The sequence below is a fragment of the Crocodylus siamensis genome, chromosome 2 (assembly GCF_052110815.1).
Source record: "Crocodylus siamensis isolate JL-2025a chromosome 2, ASM5211081v1, whole genome shotgun sequence".
Taxonomy (NCBI): domain Eukaryota; kingdom Metazoa; phylum Chordata; order Crocodylia; family Crocodylidae; genus Crocodylus; species Crocodylus siamensis.
The window spans coordinates 165,586,587-165,603,499 of record NC_143396.1 but is presented as its reverse complement, the minus strand read 5'-3'; the positions used below and the strand labels follow the sequence as shown (position 1 = coordinate 165,603,499).

Genomic DNA, 16,913 nt, shown 5'->3' with positions numbered 1-16,913 from the left:
TAGGACTGGCCATAATACGTTTTTGCCAGCAATTTACCATTGTGCTTCCCCATCCCACAGCTCCTTCATGGTATACCAGCTATGATGTTTTTCTTGGCCTGAGACCCTGAAAGACTCTCAAAACCCATATGCAGCAAGACCGTGTTGGTATGGACTTTGTCCCTAAATACCTTGCTGTTGTGTCAAGAGGACAGTACTGGCAAAAAAGTAGAGACCTGGACTGGGAGCCCACTTTCTTCCCTGTCACTGTCCTGTTTGGGACCCAGATCACTCCCCTGCTCCAGTCCTCTCTCCCTTGACAGAAGCTCCTTGAAACAGGGACTCGCTGGGGGTGGGGGTGGGGGTGCTTGCAGCCCTTTGGCTTTTGGAGCACTGCTGTTCCCATGGTGATGCTATTTGGTGAAGATGAGGAAACCCTGAGCCTGGGGTGGCAGGAGCCTGGTATGTTGTAGGCCAAGGGCAGCATTGTCCACAGCCACATTCTGCTGTGCCTAGTGCATGGGTCCTGCCAAACTGGACCCAGCTTGTGCCCACAGGACCATAGCGAACCACCCATGCACATGAACACAGGGACATTTTTCAAAATCTTGCCTGAACTCCAGTACAATCCTCAGCTCTGGGACTCACTAGGCATGAGCACAGACCCATGAACACAGGCTGCTCCCTGCTGCAGTCAGTGAGCTTGAGGGTGGACAGAATACTCCAGTCTAGGTTGACCTGTCTCTAGCACCCCTACCCCATCAAGCTTACCCCCAAAGCCTTGGGCCTCTGTTCTCATGGACTTGGAGGAAAGTAGGGCTGGAAGGGATCTCTGGAGGTCATCTAGTCCAGCCTCCAGCACAAAGCAGGATCATTTCTGTACAAACTATCCAATACAAACCCAGTATCTAACTTCCTGGCATCTCTTGCAGCACCTTCAGTAGCAGAAAGGAAGCTCAGACATGAAACCTGGATACAGGAGCCAGCACTGGCCTTCTTCCTAAGTACATGGACAGCACCAGCCAGACATTGAGACTGATGCAATACAGATGAGAGTACATTAGCTGGGTAAAGGCACTGAGATTTTTTAGGAAGCCCCTGCTGAGCTTTCCAAGCACTCTGGCCAGGGACAATGTGGGGGGCAGGGCTAGAGGCTGATGGGGCACCGGCTCTGGCAAAATGAGATCCAACTCTCTGGATCTTGGACCCTCCCCCAAAGCTGAAACCAGCAGGCACCAGAGAAGGCAGCCAACTTGGACTCGGCCACTCCTAGGCTCCTGCCCCCTGGCACAGTGGAGGAGGGTGGAGGATCAGCCAGTAGCATCAGAAGCCGTGAAACTCCCCATGTCCTGGCATCCCATTGGTGGGTATCAATCAGAATCACAGAAAATGAGGGCTGGAAGGGAGCTCAGGGTCATTTATTCCAGCAGTTCTCAACCTTTTTTGTACCAGGACCCATTTGTAAACATTGATGGCTGTTCCCAGCCCCAGCCCCACAGCATGTGGAGCCCCAAGCATCCCCTTGCAGACTGGAACTGTGCCAGCCTGCAAGGGAAAAGCCACGGTTTCCCACATTTTTCTCCTTTTAAAAAAAATCCATTTTTAAAGTTTGCTCGTGACCCTTTCATATACTTTTGTGACCCATGAGTTAAGAAATGCTGATATAGTCCAACCCCCTGCTCAAAGCAGGACCATCCCCAACTATATCACAGCCAAGACTTTGTCTAGTCCAATTTTAAAAACCTCCATGCTTAACATTACAAACTGATCCAAAGTAGGGGCAAGCAGACTGACCATCCCAGCTCCACCTCCCACCAGAAAGTTTGTCCTCACACTGGATAATTAACAAGCAGCAACCAACTAATTCTCCCATGGCATGTGTGGTAGCACAGGCACCTCATTAACCCTCCTGTCACAAACTCACCTGCAGAGCAGGGTGCTCCATCCTGCAGTGGTTTGCTCCTGTCTCCCATTTCTAATTGGCTCTTCAAGAGGCCACAGCACAGCCTACCCACCAGTGCTCAAGCAGATCAGGCATCAGCTGCCAGAAACTGCTTCACAGCTGGGCTGCAAGGTAGGCAGGGGACTGGGAAAGGCTTTGCAACTTCTCAGGTAGATAGTGAGCATGGGAGGTACATGCACCTGGCTTCAGCTCAACAGCCCTGAGCACATTCAGAGAAGTTCAGGGCCCTTCTTACACAGTGCAGATCATGCCATGACTCCAGCACCTGTACTACCACATGCACAGGCCTGCCCTCTGCTGCTTTGCCTCAAGAGATTTGGTCTTTCACTGTCTGACAGGGAATTTGACAAAATTCCTGCTGATTCAAAACCAAGCAGTCAGTGCACCAGAAACATGATGCAGCCAGAGAACCAGAGCCTATGCCACTGCTGTGAGCCCAAGGCAGACTAAGCTGCTCGCTGCAGAGGGTATGAAGGACTCTCTACTACAAAGACCCCATGTATGTGCATATGCGTGTGTTCAAGATGTAGGGAATGGCAGAAACTTGCCTCTTCCTGCAGACTGGGACCAGGGCTGCTGGCCAATAATTACTCATGGGGCCTGGTAAGAAAACACATTAGCCTTTATTATGGATTTACTAGTAGAGGCAAGAAACGTTCCATTCAAGATGATGCAATAGGGTCCCTGGACAGATAAGAAACAGGCCTGTCCCTGTTTCACCCTGGATCCTGCTCAGGGTGGGAAATCCCATGTTTGTCGCTACAGTGGTTGTTTCTGCAGCTGGCCCCAGGCAAGGTGTTCCTGAAGTCCATGCTGCTTTGGAAACAGGTACATTGCCAGCTTTGACCTGACATGGGACAGGGATGGGGGCAGTGGACTGAATCCCAACCCCATCAGTTGCCTGTAGGACTCCTCCTAGCCTGGGGAGTAAAGTCTGGTGTGGATGAGCAGGGGGGTCAGCCTGATGTTGAGCATGGAAACAGCTTAGGAGAGACTGGTTAAACCACTGCAGCAGCAACATTACATCAGCTTCCTAGGCTGGTTGGGGCCAACTGGCAAGGGACCAGATGGATCAGAAAAAGCTCAGCTGACCCCAGCCATGCACAAAGAAGCCATGCATCCTCTGCTCCTCTGTACCCGACTCTGCAAGCTGCAGCCCCATGTTTAGTGATCAAAAGGCTGGAGCATTTCCTCCCAGCTCATTTGCAGTCACCTCTCCACAACACTGCTGTCCAACAGGGCACAGGCCCAGAAACCCAGGCCATTTTCAGCACACAGGGGAGAAGGCTGCTGCTTTCCTTAGAGGCTTAGCACAGTGCAAAGGAAATAACATGTATTAGCTCTGGTTTATTGATGCTAAATTATTCACACATATCATTATTTTAATTCATAGTTCCTGGCTGGAGTATTAGTGGGGCCTCTGCCTCTTCTACATGCTAGCGAGCAGGCTGCACGCTCCCTGCGCTTACAGCCTGATGCAGTGATTACTGGGCAGGTTATTTTTGGTATAACTAGCATCCTGAGCTCTTGTGGGTGAGTCAAGAGGGGGCACAACTCTAAGTTAGCTCCAAGAAGGAGCCCCAGGATGACTAAGGCTGATCTGAACCCAGGGAAGATGATCCGGTGCCAGAGTCCATGCCATGGCACAGAGGCATCTAGTCTGCAGGCACTTCCTGCTCCGGCTCTGGCTCCGGCTCCAGGTTAGGGATGGGTTTCTGCAGGAAGTACAGGACGGCTTGCACCACCTTGTCTGGGGAGATGTTGTACACAGGATGCGTTGGCTGCTGTGAGGGGGCAGGAAGGATGGAAATGCCCACATTAATGCTCATGCTTGTCATGAAGGTTGGATGCAGGCACTGCCAGAATCAGACCCAGGCAATACTTCTCCACTCATTGCTTCCTGTGTGAGTGCCCAGCACTAAGTGCTCTGCTTTCCAATAGTGCCTCTAGGGGGTGGAAGAGTGCTTCCATGCAGCCCAGGCAGGCTTTAAAAGAAGGTCTTGAAATCATGGCACCCTAGCAAGACATGAGACTCAGTGAAGGAGTCAGGTACCTGCAGCAAGAGCCCACAGGTAGCTCCCACCAGCCAGACCTCAATCACAAATAGGCTTCAGATCAGGCGTTCAGGGTCACCATGCATCTGCCCGGCCCCCTACAAAGCCAAACAAGGATTGAGGTCTGTTCATGTCAGCCTTGCCCCCGCTTACAGGCAGGGAACAAATCACACTCTGCACAGGGCCACAGCCCAACACAGCGGCCAGGCACCTGTGAGGGAAGGGAGCCTATGAGCTGAGGGTAAATCTGCATCAAACCAAAACAGTCCCACCCGCAGAATGTTTGGAAGCCCAAAAACGTTCATGGGAAAAGCCTGTAGTGACAGCACCTCCCTTTCCCCATAGCGGAGGATGGTGTTTGCTGCACCCAGACCTGCAAAGGTGGGGGAGGGGCAAGGTACGCCAGGGCCTGGCAGAGAGGGTGGGGGAAGAGATCAAGGAGCCACACACTGCACTGGCAAAGGGTGTGAGCATGCCCAGTCCCACTGACTGCCCGCCCAAACCCAAGGACCACTTACAAGGCGATTCTCAGGGACTCCCAGCACGACTTCATGTAGGAGCTCTCCGCTGCCGAAGTGCTGGGCTACTGACAGCCCACTCAGGCAGTAGCAGGTGTGGTAAAAGTCCCGTGACCTGTGGCCAACAAAGGATATAGCTGGTAAGACATTTTCCTGGAACAAAGCTAGCTCCCCTTGGCCCATTGCCCTGTTCCCTGCACATGAGCTTGGGTTGCCATGCAAGGGGAAGGCTGCAGTTTCACCTGCAAGTCTATCAGGGATATTCATGAATAATGCAACCTGATGATACCCACACATCAAGGCCAACTTCCAGAGAATCCCATGAGACAAGCCCACAAAAGCCAAAGTACTAAGAGGCATTTGTACTTGGCTAATATAAGTACAATTTGAGTGTGTGAGAACAAAGGGAGGGAAAGCTTATACAGGCCGGCACCAACAAGGAAGCTGAGTTATTTTCTCAGGTTATTTTCTTTATATTAAATAAAAAAAAAACATTTTTAGTTCAGGTAATCCTAATTTCTCGACTTGTTGAACGAGCTGCATAGCAGAGGTGAATACAGCCAGTAGGCCTCAGCCCATGGGCTGTTAGCCAGCTGCTTCTTCCCTGAGGATCACAGGCAGCTGACTCCTCCTCCCTTACCTGATCCCTGGCAATGACAGTTCTGCAAGTCACAGTTGAAAGGCAGCCCCCTCCAATGCTGGGCTAACCCCTGCTCTATACAGCATTTCCAGGAGGGAAGACCTGGTAGCTGGCACTTGGGCAGCTCTGATATGGTTAAGGGTGGAGTTGTGGCAAGGCACTCACTTGCCCGGTTTGTCCAGCAATCCTCCTGCAGGGCACTGGCAGCACAGCAGCAGGTACTCCTGTAGTGCCTGCTGGTCAAACATCCAGTGTGTCATGCTGAGGGCAGTGTCACCTGGGGAGGAGGAACAAGCAGCATGAAGAAAAACCCAAAGGGGAGGGAAAAAAGGGTTCTAGTGGGTCCTACCTCAACCCCAGGCAGGATACACAGACATGCACTGGCTCTCAGACAGGACAGGCTCCCCCTGCACTCACCTGACAGGCTAGGGCTGGGCCAGGAAGTTTTGCCAGCCAGAAGCTGCCAATACATGCACACACCCAACCTGTGTCTGCTGGTGCTGCACACCCTTGATATGAGACATCACATCAAGAGGAGGTGGGGTGCTCTGTGGGCAAGAGCCCAGGGCTGACAGGGAGGCAGTGGTCCCAGGAGGGGGAGCTCACACGCTGGTAGAATGGCAGTCCTCCCACACAACGAGACAGAAATCATGGGGTTCTGTCAGCATACATCAGATCTCTGAAGGGAAGCACATGCTTGAAGCAACCAAAGTCATGCAGACAAGACCTCAGACTTAGCATAAGCAACTCCTTCTCCACACACCAGCCACTTCTGTGGGTGAGCATCCTGTCAATACTTCCTGCTTTGTGAGCAGGGGACCTAGGCTACCCAGCATCCCCAGGCATGGCATCACTCTGACCACAAGAAGCCTGTCTGCCCATGCCTTCAGTGGCCTTTTACCCCAGTTTAACTCTGCTTTGCTGCTTGGACTGGAGTAGAATATTACTGGAAGCATTTTTAGTAAAAGGTCAGGAGCTGAGGCAGTCCTTTAAATAAGGAACTGGGGCCAATTCAGGTGGTTGAGCAAGGATTGCTACTGTGGGCTGGAAGGAATCCTGATGTTAAAATTGTTGCCCCAGGCCTGATGGGAAATGTGCTTTGGATGCCTCGCTCACATCCTCCTCCTCTGTCTGGGCCCGCTGGTTCAACATCTCTCTTGCATCATGCACCCTGCTCTCTCCTGGAGAAGGTGGGCAGTGCATGCCGGGAGATGCAGCTGGGATGCCTCACACATTTTGTCTCCTCTACAAGCCAGCCCTCCTTGGTCAGACTATGTCCCCACTTCTTCAAGCTGAGGCACCCAAAATACCACAGGGGTACTGCAGAAGCACAGTCCAATCCAAGTGGCCCCCAAGAGCCAGGATTCTGCTTTCTGCATTCCTATGCAGCACACACTTTTTGGCATAAGTTCTCATATCTGAAAAAACAATTTTCCTGTAACCCCCTGCCCCCTAATTTTTCTGCATAAGTTTTGAGCTGCACCAACCCCACAACCCTGTCAGGGAGGGAGGCTATTGAAGTTGACAGCTCTGCAGTCTAGATGGCATAGCCTTCCCAGATATATTGGGTGCTGGCTACAGCTAAGGGGTGTGCCAATGCTCCTGCTGACATCAAAAACAGAGATTCCTAGCTAGTGGGTCTTGCTCCTCTGCTCAGGGTCAGACTAATAAATCACCATATCTGGGGTCAAAAAGGAATTCTGCCCCATGGTCAGGCTGGAATAAACTGTGGGGTTTTTTGCCTTCCTCTGTAGTGGGGGGCACAGCCCTCTAACTGGGACCTCTTGAATGTATACTGACAACATTTTATAGAAGTAGGACATTGGCTGCTGTGGTCTCCCTGTTTTACCTGTGGCAGGTTAAGAGTCTGTGTCGTGTCCAGACTGATGAGCATCTTACATTGAGTTTAGATTACTGTTTGTATGGAATAGTTTGGATAGGAGTGATCCTGCCCCAGGTAGGAGGCTGGACTAGATGACCTCTGGAGCTCCCTTCCAGTCCTACTTCTCTGTGTCTATGACTACATCCTGCTTCACTAGGACAAGAATCACACTCGCCTCTGGCATGGAGTGCTCGGTGTAAGAGGGGCAGCAGGCCGGCTTGCCAGAAGGAGTAGCAGCCATCCACCAGCTTATTACAGCGACCCTGGAAGCCCCCCTCAAAGCGCATCTGTCGGCTTGTGACCCAGTGCTGGAAGGGACAGACAAGAATGCATGTAAGGCTTAGACAGACACAAAGATGCAACTAATTTGGTGGTTCTGGCATCCCACTGATTAGTGCCTGGGGCATTTCCCTCCTCCTTTACCTCACTGAAAGGTGGAGAGGAGGGGGAAGGCAAGCAGCTGGACAAGCCCCTCCACCCTTGCTGTCATGCCCCATGATGCACCACCTCCCTTCCCCAGGAGACTGACCATGGGGCATCACAGGAGACAGTTCCTGAGAAGCCCCATCCATAAAGATGAGATGGGAGGTATCTGAGGTGCAGACCCTGCCAGGCACTGTAGAGACCTTCCCATACAGAAAGTGCACCAGCTTCTAGTTCTTCAGTTTTGACCTAAAAGTTTGAGTTTTCCCCATACAAAGGAAAAACCTTCCAAAACCCAAACGTTTTGTCAGAAAACCATTCTGACAGAATTCTTGACAGGTCCCAGATGTTCTCCTGCCACTACCTAGCTCTCAAAAAAACCTGCAGAAATACTACAGAGTGATGCAAGCCTGTGCAGGATCCTCTTCTGCAGGAAGGGTAATCACCTCCTTCCAGTAGCATGAGAAAAGGGCCAGCATTAAGGGTGCTAGGCTTCACTTAGCCACTCTTTCATTCGTCCTATCACAGGGAAGACAGAAGTCCCAGGCAGTGAAAACACATTCAGGTCTCCACACCGACTCCTAGACCTGGACTCAGTCTTGCAGAGGGGCAACTCCGCCCAGTCCACCACTCCTAAACTGTCCTGCAACACCATCACACCCCACCCAGACCACGTCGGGTGAAGTCAGAGATGACAAAGGATCTCTTCAGTCCTGGAGTCTTATTAAGGAGTGTAAGAGCTCCTTGGACCTCACTTACCAACAAGCTTTTCAGATTCAGCAAGTGCTCCTTCTTCAGGATGACCAATGCAGCTAGTCCACAGAAAGTGTACCCTCCGTGAGCCTCCATGCCAGGGACTCCACCAATGCCACCCTCCCAGTTCTGGCACCTGTCTCATCGGATCAGCAAGAGAACAGAATAGTCACTATAAGGCTGACACCTGAGGCTTCCCTTGTCTACAGGCCCCTTCCTCACAACCATCTGCACAGGCCATTGCCTGTATGTGGAGCCCTGTGGACATCCATGGCTCTGCCCCCATGTCACAGTGCTGCTGGTGCAGCCCCAATGCATTGCTCACCTGGCTATCCACACAGCTGTCCCTTCAAAGAGTGTAGGTGTGATAATGTTGGTCAGTGAGGCCACTGAGGCAGCACAGTATGCACTCCTGGGGTTCATAGACAGAGAGAAAAGGCCATCATTACCCAGCTATTTACTACATGGACAGGCAGACCTGGACCATGTGTCATACAAATTCCTACCAACCCTCCTAGCCTCCAAGTTCCCCCTGGATTCCACAATTGCCAATATGAGCCTGGTCATCAGGACAGGTCACTGTTCTCCCCAGGAGTGCTGGTCATTCAGAGTTGTCCCTTCCTCTTCCCCCTGAGAAGTTACGATGTAAGTAGAAATGTTTAGCTCCCGTTACCTATGGATCACAAAGCAGGCTAGGGTCACTATCCCCACTACCCAGACATTAAAACTGAGGCACAAGGAAGGGAAGTCACTGGTCACCAGCAGAAAAATAGCAGAGCTGTAAACAGAACCCATCTCTCCCAACTGCCAGCTCTATCTTCAGGCCTCACTGCCTCCCCATGCCCGATAGTGAGAGCTGAGGAAGTTGCACTGAAGGCCTGAAACACTCTCAGCTCTTGCACTGGCAACTTGAGCATCATGGTGGACAAAAACTCCACTACCACGTCCAGAACCAGAGCTCTGCCCAGGACACAGACAGCCTGGCTGTAAGAGTCAGCAGCACCCAGAGCCCCAGCAGCTCCATCAGTGCTGTGGGCAGAAGCCCTGTAACTGTGGCCAGAACATCAAGGCAGAGCTTCCCACAGTGGCAGCCTGCACCTTGGCATTTGACAGAATGCAGCAGCTCCAGCAACACCATGGGCAGAAGCTGCAGACCACTCAGATAGAGCTCACTGAACTGGGTCTTTTGCCTCAGCGCTGGTCACACTGGCAGGGCTTCTGCAAATGGTGTTGATTGATGCTGCCAGCCACCACAGGGAGTGTCCCACCACCGTGTTCAGAGCTGGGACAAAAGCCTGTGGGCCTGATGGCCCAGGTCACTGACCTCAGTGCAGCCCACAGGCTGTATGTTTGATCAAATCCTGCTCTGGATCAACTTCCTAGACAGCTCTGAACTCCAGTGCTTGCTTGTTGGCAGTTAAACACTTGTCCAGGCAGGAGAATTATGATGCTGATACAATTCCCAGTATGTATGTGTAACAGGGAACCTCTGCCCCTGTTTCCAGGGATGCTGGGGGAATTCAGGAAGCCTGAGGGCAAAGTGGCAGCATATAGTAGCTGCGGAAGTGAACTAAGCCAGGGGCTAGAAAAGGGTAGGCAGTTAATGGGGAATTAGCAGCCTTGGTGCAGGAGACAGGGTCTTGTGACCAGAAGGGGGCTGGGTTTGAGGCATATTAAGTCTAGCTTCTGGCCTGGGAGAGGGTGTTCTGACTTTGGCTGCTGCAAGACACAGGGCTTCTAGTTGAGCTAACCAGAAACTGAAGTCAAGCGTACCCACCTGGAGACCTGGAGGAGTTTATGTTAGGACCAGTTAAGTCAGGCCTTTTTTGTTTGCATTCAACTGGAGAACTGGATTGTGGCTGCAGGGGAGGAGGCAGCCATGGGTGGGGTGTTTAGGAGGTACTTCTCACTACCGGCAACAAAAGCTAGACCCAAACTGAAGAGGTTGAGGCTGGCAGGGTGAAACTGAATCCCTAGGACACACTGCAGCCAATTCAGGGCCAAGGCTCAGAAGCTGAGGTCTCAGGCAGTACACCAAGGCTGAGGATTCAGCTAGAGAAAAAGGGGGCCAAGAATGGGATTCAGCTAGAGAAAAAGGGGGCCAAGGACAGGATGCCTGAAGCCCCAACAGGTTCTTGGAAGCCAAAGAGGAAGTGCCCTGAGGGAACACAGACCCCTGATGTGGGTTAGATGCTGCAAAGACAGAACTGGCCATCAAAGAAACCAGTAGGACTACTCCTAAGACCCCAGGGACTGCCTCTTCAGTAAACCCAAGCATAACAAAGCTATGGCAGGTGAGAGACTGGAGGCAAGGTGGGGCCAGCAGACCGGTTGGATCACAGGGGGCACCAGGTGCCAGACCCACCAGACACATTACAGTATGTTTATTTCATTATAAAGGGGCTTTGTTTTGGTCTAGCTGGGTGCATCCTTTTCTGAACCACTAAGTTAATTGGCTCAGGGCAAAGGGTTGGACTTGGTAAGCTGAGGAACCCTTCTGGTCTAGGAATTTTGTAAGCCTATGTTTTAGAGGGGAAAAAGATGAAGATGGGCTTTTGACCAAAGGTCACAGTGTAAAGCCAAGGCCAACTCACTCCTCCCTTGAGCCCAGCCACTGTGCAGCAGAGAACCCAGGATCCCAGCTGGGAAAAGCACTACACTCCTGGTATTTTGCACATGCACACTCATGTTCAGGACAGTGCTAAGAAACCAGAGACCCTACTCACCTGACGTCGACCTCGCCTCCAATATGCATGAGGAAGGAGCCGTCAGGCTGCTTCAGGGAATACAGATACTCTAAGAGCTTCTTCCTGAAAGGTAGAAAGGGCATCACTGAGAGTACAGTCCTACCACACACACGACCCAACCCATCAATAGGAACAGCTGAAAGCCCCAGGAATACACACCAGTCAGGCTGATATACAGCTTTATAAAGGAACTTATTTTGCTCCTCCCCTACCCTACCCCACCCCACCCCCAGCAGGCCCAGACACCCGAAGACCAGACTGTCTTGCCTGTTGATGACATTGAATGCCTCTTCAGTACCAATGATGCAGAGAGCATTGACAGCTGCATACGTGGGAGCAAGATGTGGGTGCTGGCTGGGCCCCCCTCCAAAACCACCCTGGGGGCTCTGGCACCGGCTTAGAAACTGGCAGACACTGGAATCAGAAGAGGCGAGTAGGAGACAATGTTGGTTTTGAAAGGTCAAACATATGCATGCATGATTCGGCCCTTCTGGCACTTCAACTGGGTGACCTTGATCTCCCCACAGGGAGAGAAACTATTTCAGCAGTCATCAAACCTAGCCATCTGAAGGCACAGGGTGAGGGATAGGTGTATGGAGCAATGGAAAATCCCAGCACCATCTTTGAAAAGCTAGGTGGATCCTGACTGAATGCGAGGGTTTGGCAAGTTATTCACAACCCAACTGGAGATGGTACCCACTGTACAAGATGGAAGGGCAGCAGGATATTGGGGCCAGAGAGTCAGGAGGCCTGCACTGAGAAGGAGCTGCCAATAGGGCCTAGCAGCATCTCAGTGTGTGGAGTGTTCTCCCAATGCCTTCAGTGAAGAGAGGAGTTATCAGGCCATGTGGGTTGATGGGCGAGGGGTGAAATCTGAGCACACAGGGGCCAGTCTTTTGGTTCAAGAACGCTGGCTACAGTCTGAGAAGTCCAGAACACACTTTGCCCAGTACAGACCCAAAGTGGCAGGGAAGGTTACAGGGCAGCCCCACTCCCCTTGTGCTGTAAAAAGCAGTTCAACAACATGCATGTCTCCCTCCCTGACAGTCCTCCACCAACGGGTGAAGGCTGTGTTTCACTGGGAGGATAGCAAGGTAAGGTCCCAGGTCCATACACATGTACTCAGGTAACAACAGCACAGCCAGACTAAGAGTCTGTCCCCTCCAATGGCACTTTGCTCCATTTGAATGCATAAGGCAGGTATGCCAGTTCAGGGAGGTTTCAGATCTGTTATGGAGAATCAAGTCCTATGATGCTTGTGGACACAACCTAGGAGCCCTAGCTTGGGTAGGAATTATGAGCTGCAGAGGGATCTCAGGCTTGAGTCAAATCAAGACAGCACAGTGGTGCCTTCTGGCTATGAAATCCCTTCAATCCAGAAAGGGAGACCACGAGACAAGAGACAAACCCTGAAAGACAGGAACATTAACGAGTGAATTTTATTAACGTACAACCAATGACTCCTGTGGTGGCACAGTAGGGTGTGCTACTATGCAGAGGCACCTGCCTCTGTGCCAGGCCCAAAAACCTTGCTCTGGAAGTCTCCCACAAAGTGCCTCCAGCCAACTGTCCCACATCCTGGAGAACACCCAGGGTAACTGCCACCACTCGGGCACTGGTCTCTGTTAGGCTCTGTGCAGCCTGGGTCACACAGACCCTGCAAGCCTTGGGAGTGCTTTGCCCACTGGTAATATTCCTGGGTGCCTCTTTTAGCCCAAAGCATCCCAAGACAACCTCAGGTATGACTGAGGGAACATACACAGACAAACTCTGCTGGCTGGGCCAGGAGCAAAAAAACCCAATACCTTTATTGATCGGGGAAGAGGAGGATTTGAGGGGAGAGCGGGGGTAGAACAAGGAAGTCAGAATACATTTTGAGCAAACATAATCAGTCTCACACAATCTTGGATGTAATAGTCCTTTTATAATGTGTCTGCCTAGACATAAATCCTAACTCCTGGCTAATTTTCAAGTTTTTACTTACAGGAATTCATCCAGGCGGCAGCCTGGAGGCACTTTCCTTGTGAGCTTTTCAAAATGCCCAACGGAAGAAGAGAGCTCCCCCCTCCCCTCCGGAATTTATCTGGCCCAGTGACCTGGTTGACCAGCCTGAACCAGAAAGAAAGCAAGTGAGACAGAGAGGGTACCTCTGAAATGACCCATGGGAGGGAAAAGAGAGGAGGATTTCTTCAGAATGTTAGGAGATGCCCTCCTCTCTCAATCACCTCACACAGGACTCAGGGCAGGGATTGCTAGATCATGTTCTCCAGCCTGTGCTAAGCAAGGCCACTTACTTCACAATGAATACCAGTAACCCTTCCCGGTTCAAAATACAGGAACTGGGATGACTCCAGTGTCCACACGGACCCTCTCCCAACTACTCTGTCTGGCCAACAGCATGCCAGACCAAGCGAAGGGGGTCTGCCTTTTCAATTCCGGAGTCTTTGTTGCAACAGGAATTTGCTACAGATGGAATGGCAGGCACCAAACAAAACTTACTCTGAAGCCACCGACTCCGGGATGGGCTCCTCCAGCAGCTCCAGACTGTGCAATATCCAGTAACACAACCAGGGACGGCTAGCATCCAGACACTACAGATGGGGAAAGAAGACACCCATCAGGTCCCAGTTGATGATACAGACTGATCTTGTTACACTGGTGCAGGGAGATGAGGAAAGGGCTGCAGAGGACAAGCAGCAAGAAAAAGGCCTCTGCAGTGGAAATACAACAGCAAGAAATAAATACAGCTCTACAGTGACAGTGGTCAGTGTAGGACACAAAAATGGTGCAGGAGGAAAGAGCGTAGATATCAGTGTCCATGCTGCCCTGAGAACTGCAAGGAAAAATAGCCCTATAAAAAAGCAAAATCAGGCAGTAACCATTTCCCATGCTAAAGGCCCCAAAGATGTTTTCCAGGCCACATGCACAGCAGCACTCATTTTACTTGCTAAAAATCAAGCCACTTCCAGGGCATGACATTATAGCTATTTAACTGCATGCTGTGACCCTCTGAAAATGTTCACAGCAGAAAGCACAAGGGAAGAAAGCACTAAACTGAAATTACACTGGCTGCCTAGAAAGACTGGAAATTAAACAAAGTTGAGAGCCAATGGTATTGGTCCCATGTCCATGCAAGGGATGTGACAGCCAGTGATACAGAAAAAACAGTCAGCAGAACCGAGTGCTGCCTCTCTGACCTGTCCAAGCACCCTTTGGCAAAACACTAAATGCAAGCCACATGTAAAGTGTACACAGCTGGAGGAAAAGGAAAGTGGGGAGGTGTTCTTCAAGTGGAGAAACAAGGACAGATTCCTGGTGTCCTGGTTCTGCATTGGTCCTGGAGCTGGCAGCAAGCGGCTGATGACAGTGAGAGGGAAGAGCTGGAGCCAAGCAATTACCTCATAGGCATCTGTCAGCTGTCTCAGGCCTCTCTTCAAGTAGTGGAAATGCTTCTCCCGCTGCAGAACAAATCTGAAAGACACAAACCAAGAGCTCTTTGATTCTTCATGCCACCTTTACCAGCAGGATCACTGCTCTTTCAGTTCAAGCATGGTGGATAAAAATCAACAATTAAAAAAAAAAAATCAGATTTTATTTAAATGAGATTTTTTTAATTTAATCATTTTTTAAGATGCTTTTTAAAAAAATAAACCTGTATAAAATAGTTTTAATTTAAAATACATTAAATAAGGATTATAACTTCTAATTATATACTATTTGAGACAATATATTCATGTAACCTTTTTAGAAAAGTTTTATGTATAGGTCACAACAGGCCACGGACTATATTAGGGGCCCAATCTTATGGGCCAAGTACAGACAGTCAAAAGGCCTGAGGCTGAATTGATTCAGTCTTTGCAGGTTAATCTAAAATGCAAAGATTAAATTGAAAACAGAAGTGAACAGACATTCACTTTTGATTCAGGAAATCAGACCAGAAGCCAAGGGCTACTAAAGCTCAGCCCCCTGGCATGTAGTCAGCATGTGTTTGCTGCTTCTTCCTGCTGCCCCCAAGGTCTCTGGGATTTGCAGTCTAGAGCCACAACAGCAGGACTCTGCAGGGTTGCTCATCACTTCTTCTTGCTTCCAGGTGCCGCTGGGATTTGTAGCCCACAATTGCAGCCAGCAGTAAATTTGACCTGGGGAAGGACTGTTTAACCTCCATCCCTGGCCTGACCCCAGCCAGGGTTTGCCTGGGGGCCTCCCCACACCTTGCAGGCTGGGATGCATTCCCATCTGGGCTTACCCCTTGCCCCTACCCCCAACCCCTTTGCCAGCCAGCCATCACTGCTCCAGCTAAGGAACAGACGGGTGGGGCCAACCCTGCTTTTCAGAGCAGACAGCACAGCTCAGCCCAGGGCTGCAAAATGCTGGGATGCTGCAAGACTGAGAGTTAACCTGAACCAGAGGAAGGGGTCTGGGACAGAAGTTTCTTAAACTGGCTTGACCCATATCAGCTAAGTCTGATAACTACATTCAGCCAGGTTTATCTTAAACCAGTTTCAGCTGTTTTGAAACTGGTTTCTGTGCACTGACCTTCTGTTCTGTTACAGGTTTAAACCAGTTTCTGATCACTGAAGGGTAGGAGATAAGTTATCAGGACACTTAGAAGCCATAACAGCTGCAGCTGCCCCAGGAGCAGCCAACACTACCTGCCTGCACCACGGCATGGTACAGCCCAGGAGGTGGGGTGAGTGGGACAAGTGGAGCCCTGGGGGGTTTGGAGCACAGTGCAGCCTCCTTTCACACCAACTAAACAGTCACCACCACCCTGTGCTTGTGTGTATTGGCTGCCATTAGTGAATACCAGAACTGTCTTGTAAAAGCGGTAGAACCAGGGGTCAGTACTGTATGCAAGGTAAGTCTGTAGGGGAAGGGGCACAGCACAGCCCATCAGCCACTCCTAGGGCTACAGCAGGGAACAAACCAAAGCAGAGGGAATGGGACTGGGGGGGTGCAGCTCTTTCTGCTACACTCCCCGCCCCAGGAGGGCTGCAAGGCCGTGCCAGACTCTTCCCAGGGGGGCACGTACCCCTGGATCTGTGTGCGGAATGAGCAGGTGGCCAGCAGTGGCACTAGGAATGCAGGTTGTGTGGGCTATGGCAAACTGAGGTGGCACTAGTCCCCTCTCATCACCATGGCCCTCCCCCCAAGCACTAGGAAGAGCCTGGTGCCACCACCAGCCCCAGCCTGCATGCAGATCTGGGGGCACACACCCTCCAGGAAGAGCCCAGTGCAGCCTGCCAACCCACAGCCCTCCCAGGTGGCATGTAGCAGCAAGAGCCATGCCGCCCCTCCTCCGGTCTCCCAGACCGACAGTTCCCTCTGCTTTGCTCCCTGCTGCAGCCCTGGGAATGGCCAAACTGTCTGCACCATGCTGTGCCCCCCTCCGCCCTTTCCGTAGTCCCAGCCTTACTCCCTCCCTCACTGCCATGGGAACGTATCCCTATTTGTTACTTTATAAACTAGGCTCCCTTCATGTGAATTAGATTTATATGCCGTTTTCCAGGAAGGTGCGTACCACATAAATCAAGGGAAACCTGTAGTAAAAATCAAACAAGCAATAACATGTTTTAACTTTATTTAAAAATATATATATATTTTTGTCCTGATTTTATTGTGTGTTTGGGTCATGTATATAGAGGTGATTGCATAATAGCTCAAAATGAAGTCTTACTCTTGTATATTATGGGGGTATGAGGTTTGTGGGGGGCTGTGGGTATTTGTGTGCATGGATATTGGTTGGTTGGTGGGTGGGTAGGTATAGGGGAGAAGGTGGCTGTAGGGGATGTGTAGAGGGCTGTGTGCATGCAACAGTGAGTAGGCTCCCCCCCAGAGGCCCACAGGTGTGCATGTGGAGACAGGTGTGGGGGGCGGGTATAGTGTCTGTGGGGTGATTGTGTGTGGGGGGAGGGAAAGGTGTGGTTATGGTGGGGACTGCATGAGATGCCCTT

The 16,913-nt window shown here is 51.1% G+C and overlaps 1 protein-coding gene across 1 annotated transcript in view; it reads right to left on the bottom strand.

The window, feature by feature from the left end:
* Nucleotides 1–2,546: 2,546 nt before the first annotated feature.
* The window catches only part of FNTB (farnesyltransferase, CAAX box, subunit beta), a 35,008-nt gene continuing 20,641 nt past the window's right edge, over nucleotides 2,547–16,913 (bottom strand). Inside the window, exons 2-11 of the mRNA XM_090032061.1 lie at nucleotides 14,358–14,430; nucleotides 13,459–13,550; nucleotides 11,227–11,373; nucleotides 10,939–11,022; nucleotides 8,538–8,624; nucleotides 8,219–8,348; nucleotides 7,212–7,344; nucleotides 5,320–5,431; nucleotides 4,515–4,629; nucleotides 2,547–3,726 (exon numbers count right to left, since the gene is read on the bottom strand). Of these exons, the coding sequence (XP_089888187.1) occupies nucleotides 3,598–3,726; nucleotides 4,515–4,629; nucleotides 5,320–5,431; nucleotides 7,212–7,344; nucleotides 8,219–8,348; nucleotides 8,538–8,624; nucleotides 10,939–11,022; nucleotides 11,227–11,373; nucleotides 13,459–13,550; nucleotides 14,358–14,430 (1,102 nt within the window). The 3' untranslated portion in view covers nucleotides 2,547–3,597. The remainder of the gene's footprint in view (nucleotides 3,727–4,514; nucleotides 4,630–5,319; nucleotides 5,432–7,211; nucleotides 7,345–8,218; nucleotides 8,349–8,537; nucleotides 8,625–10,938; nucleotides 11,023–11,226; nucleotides 11,374–13,458; nucleotides 13,551–14,357; nucleotides 14,431–16,913) is intronic.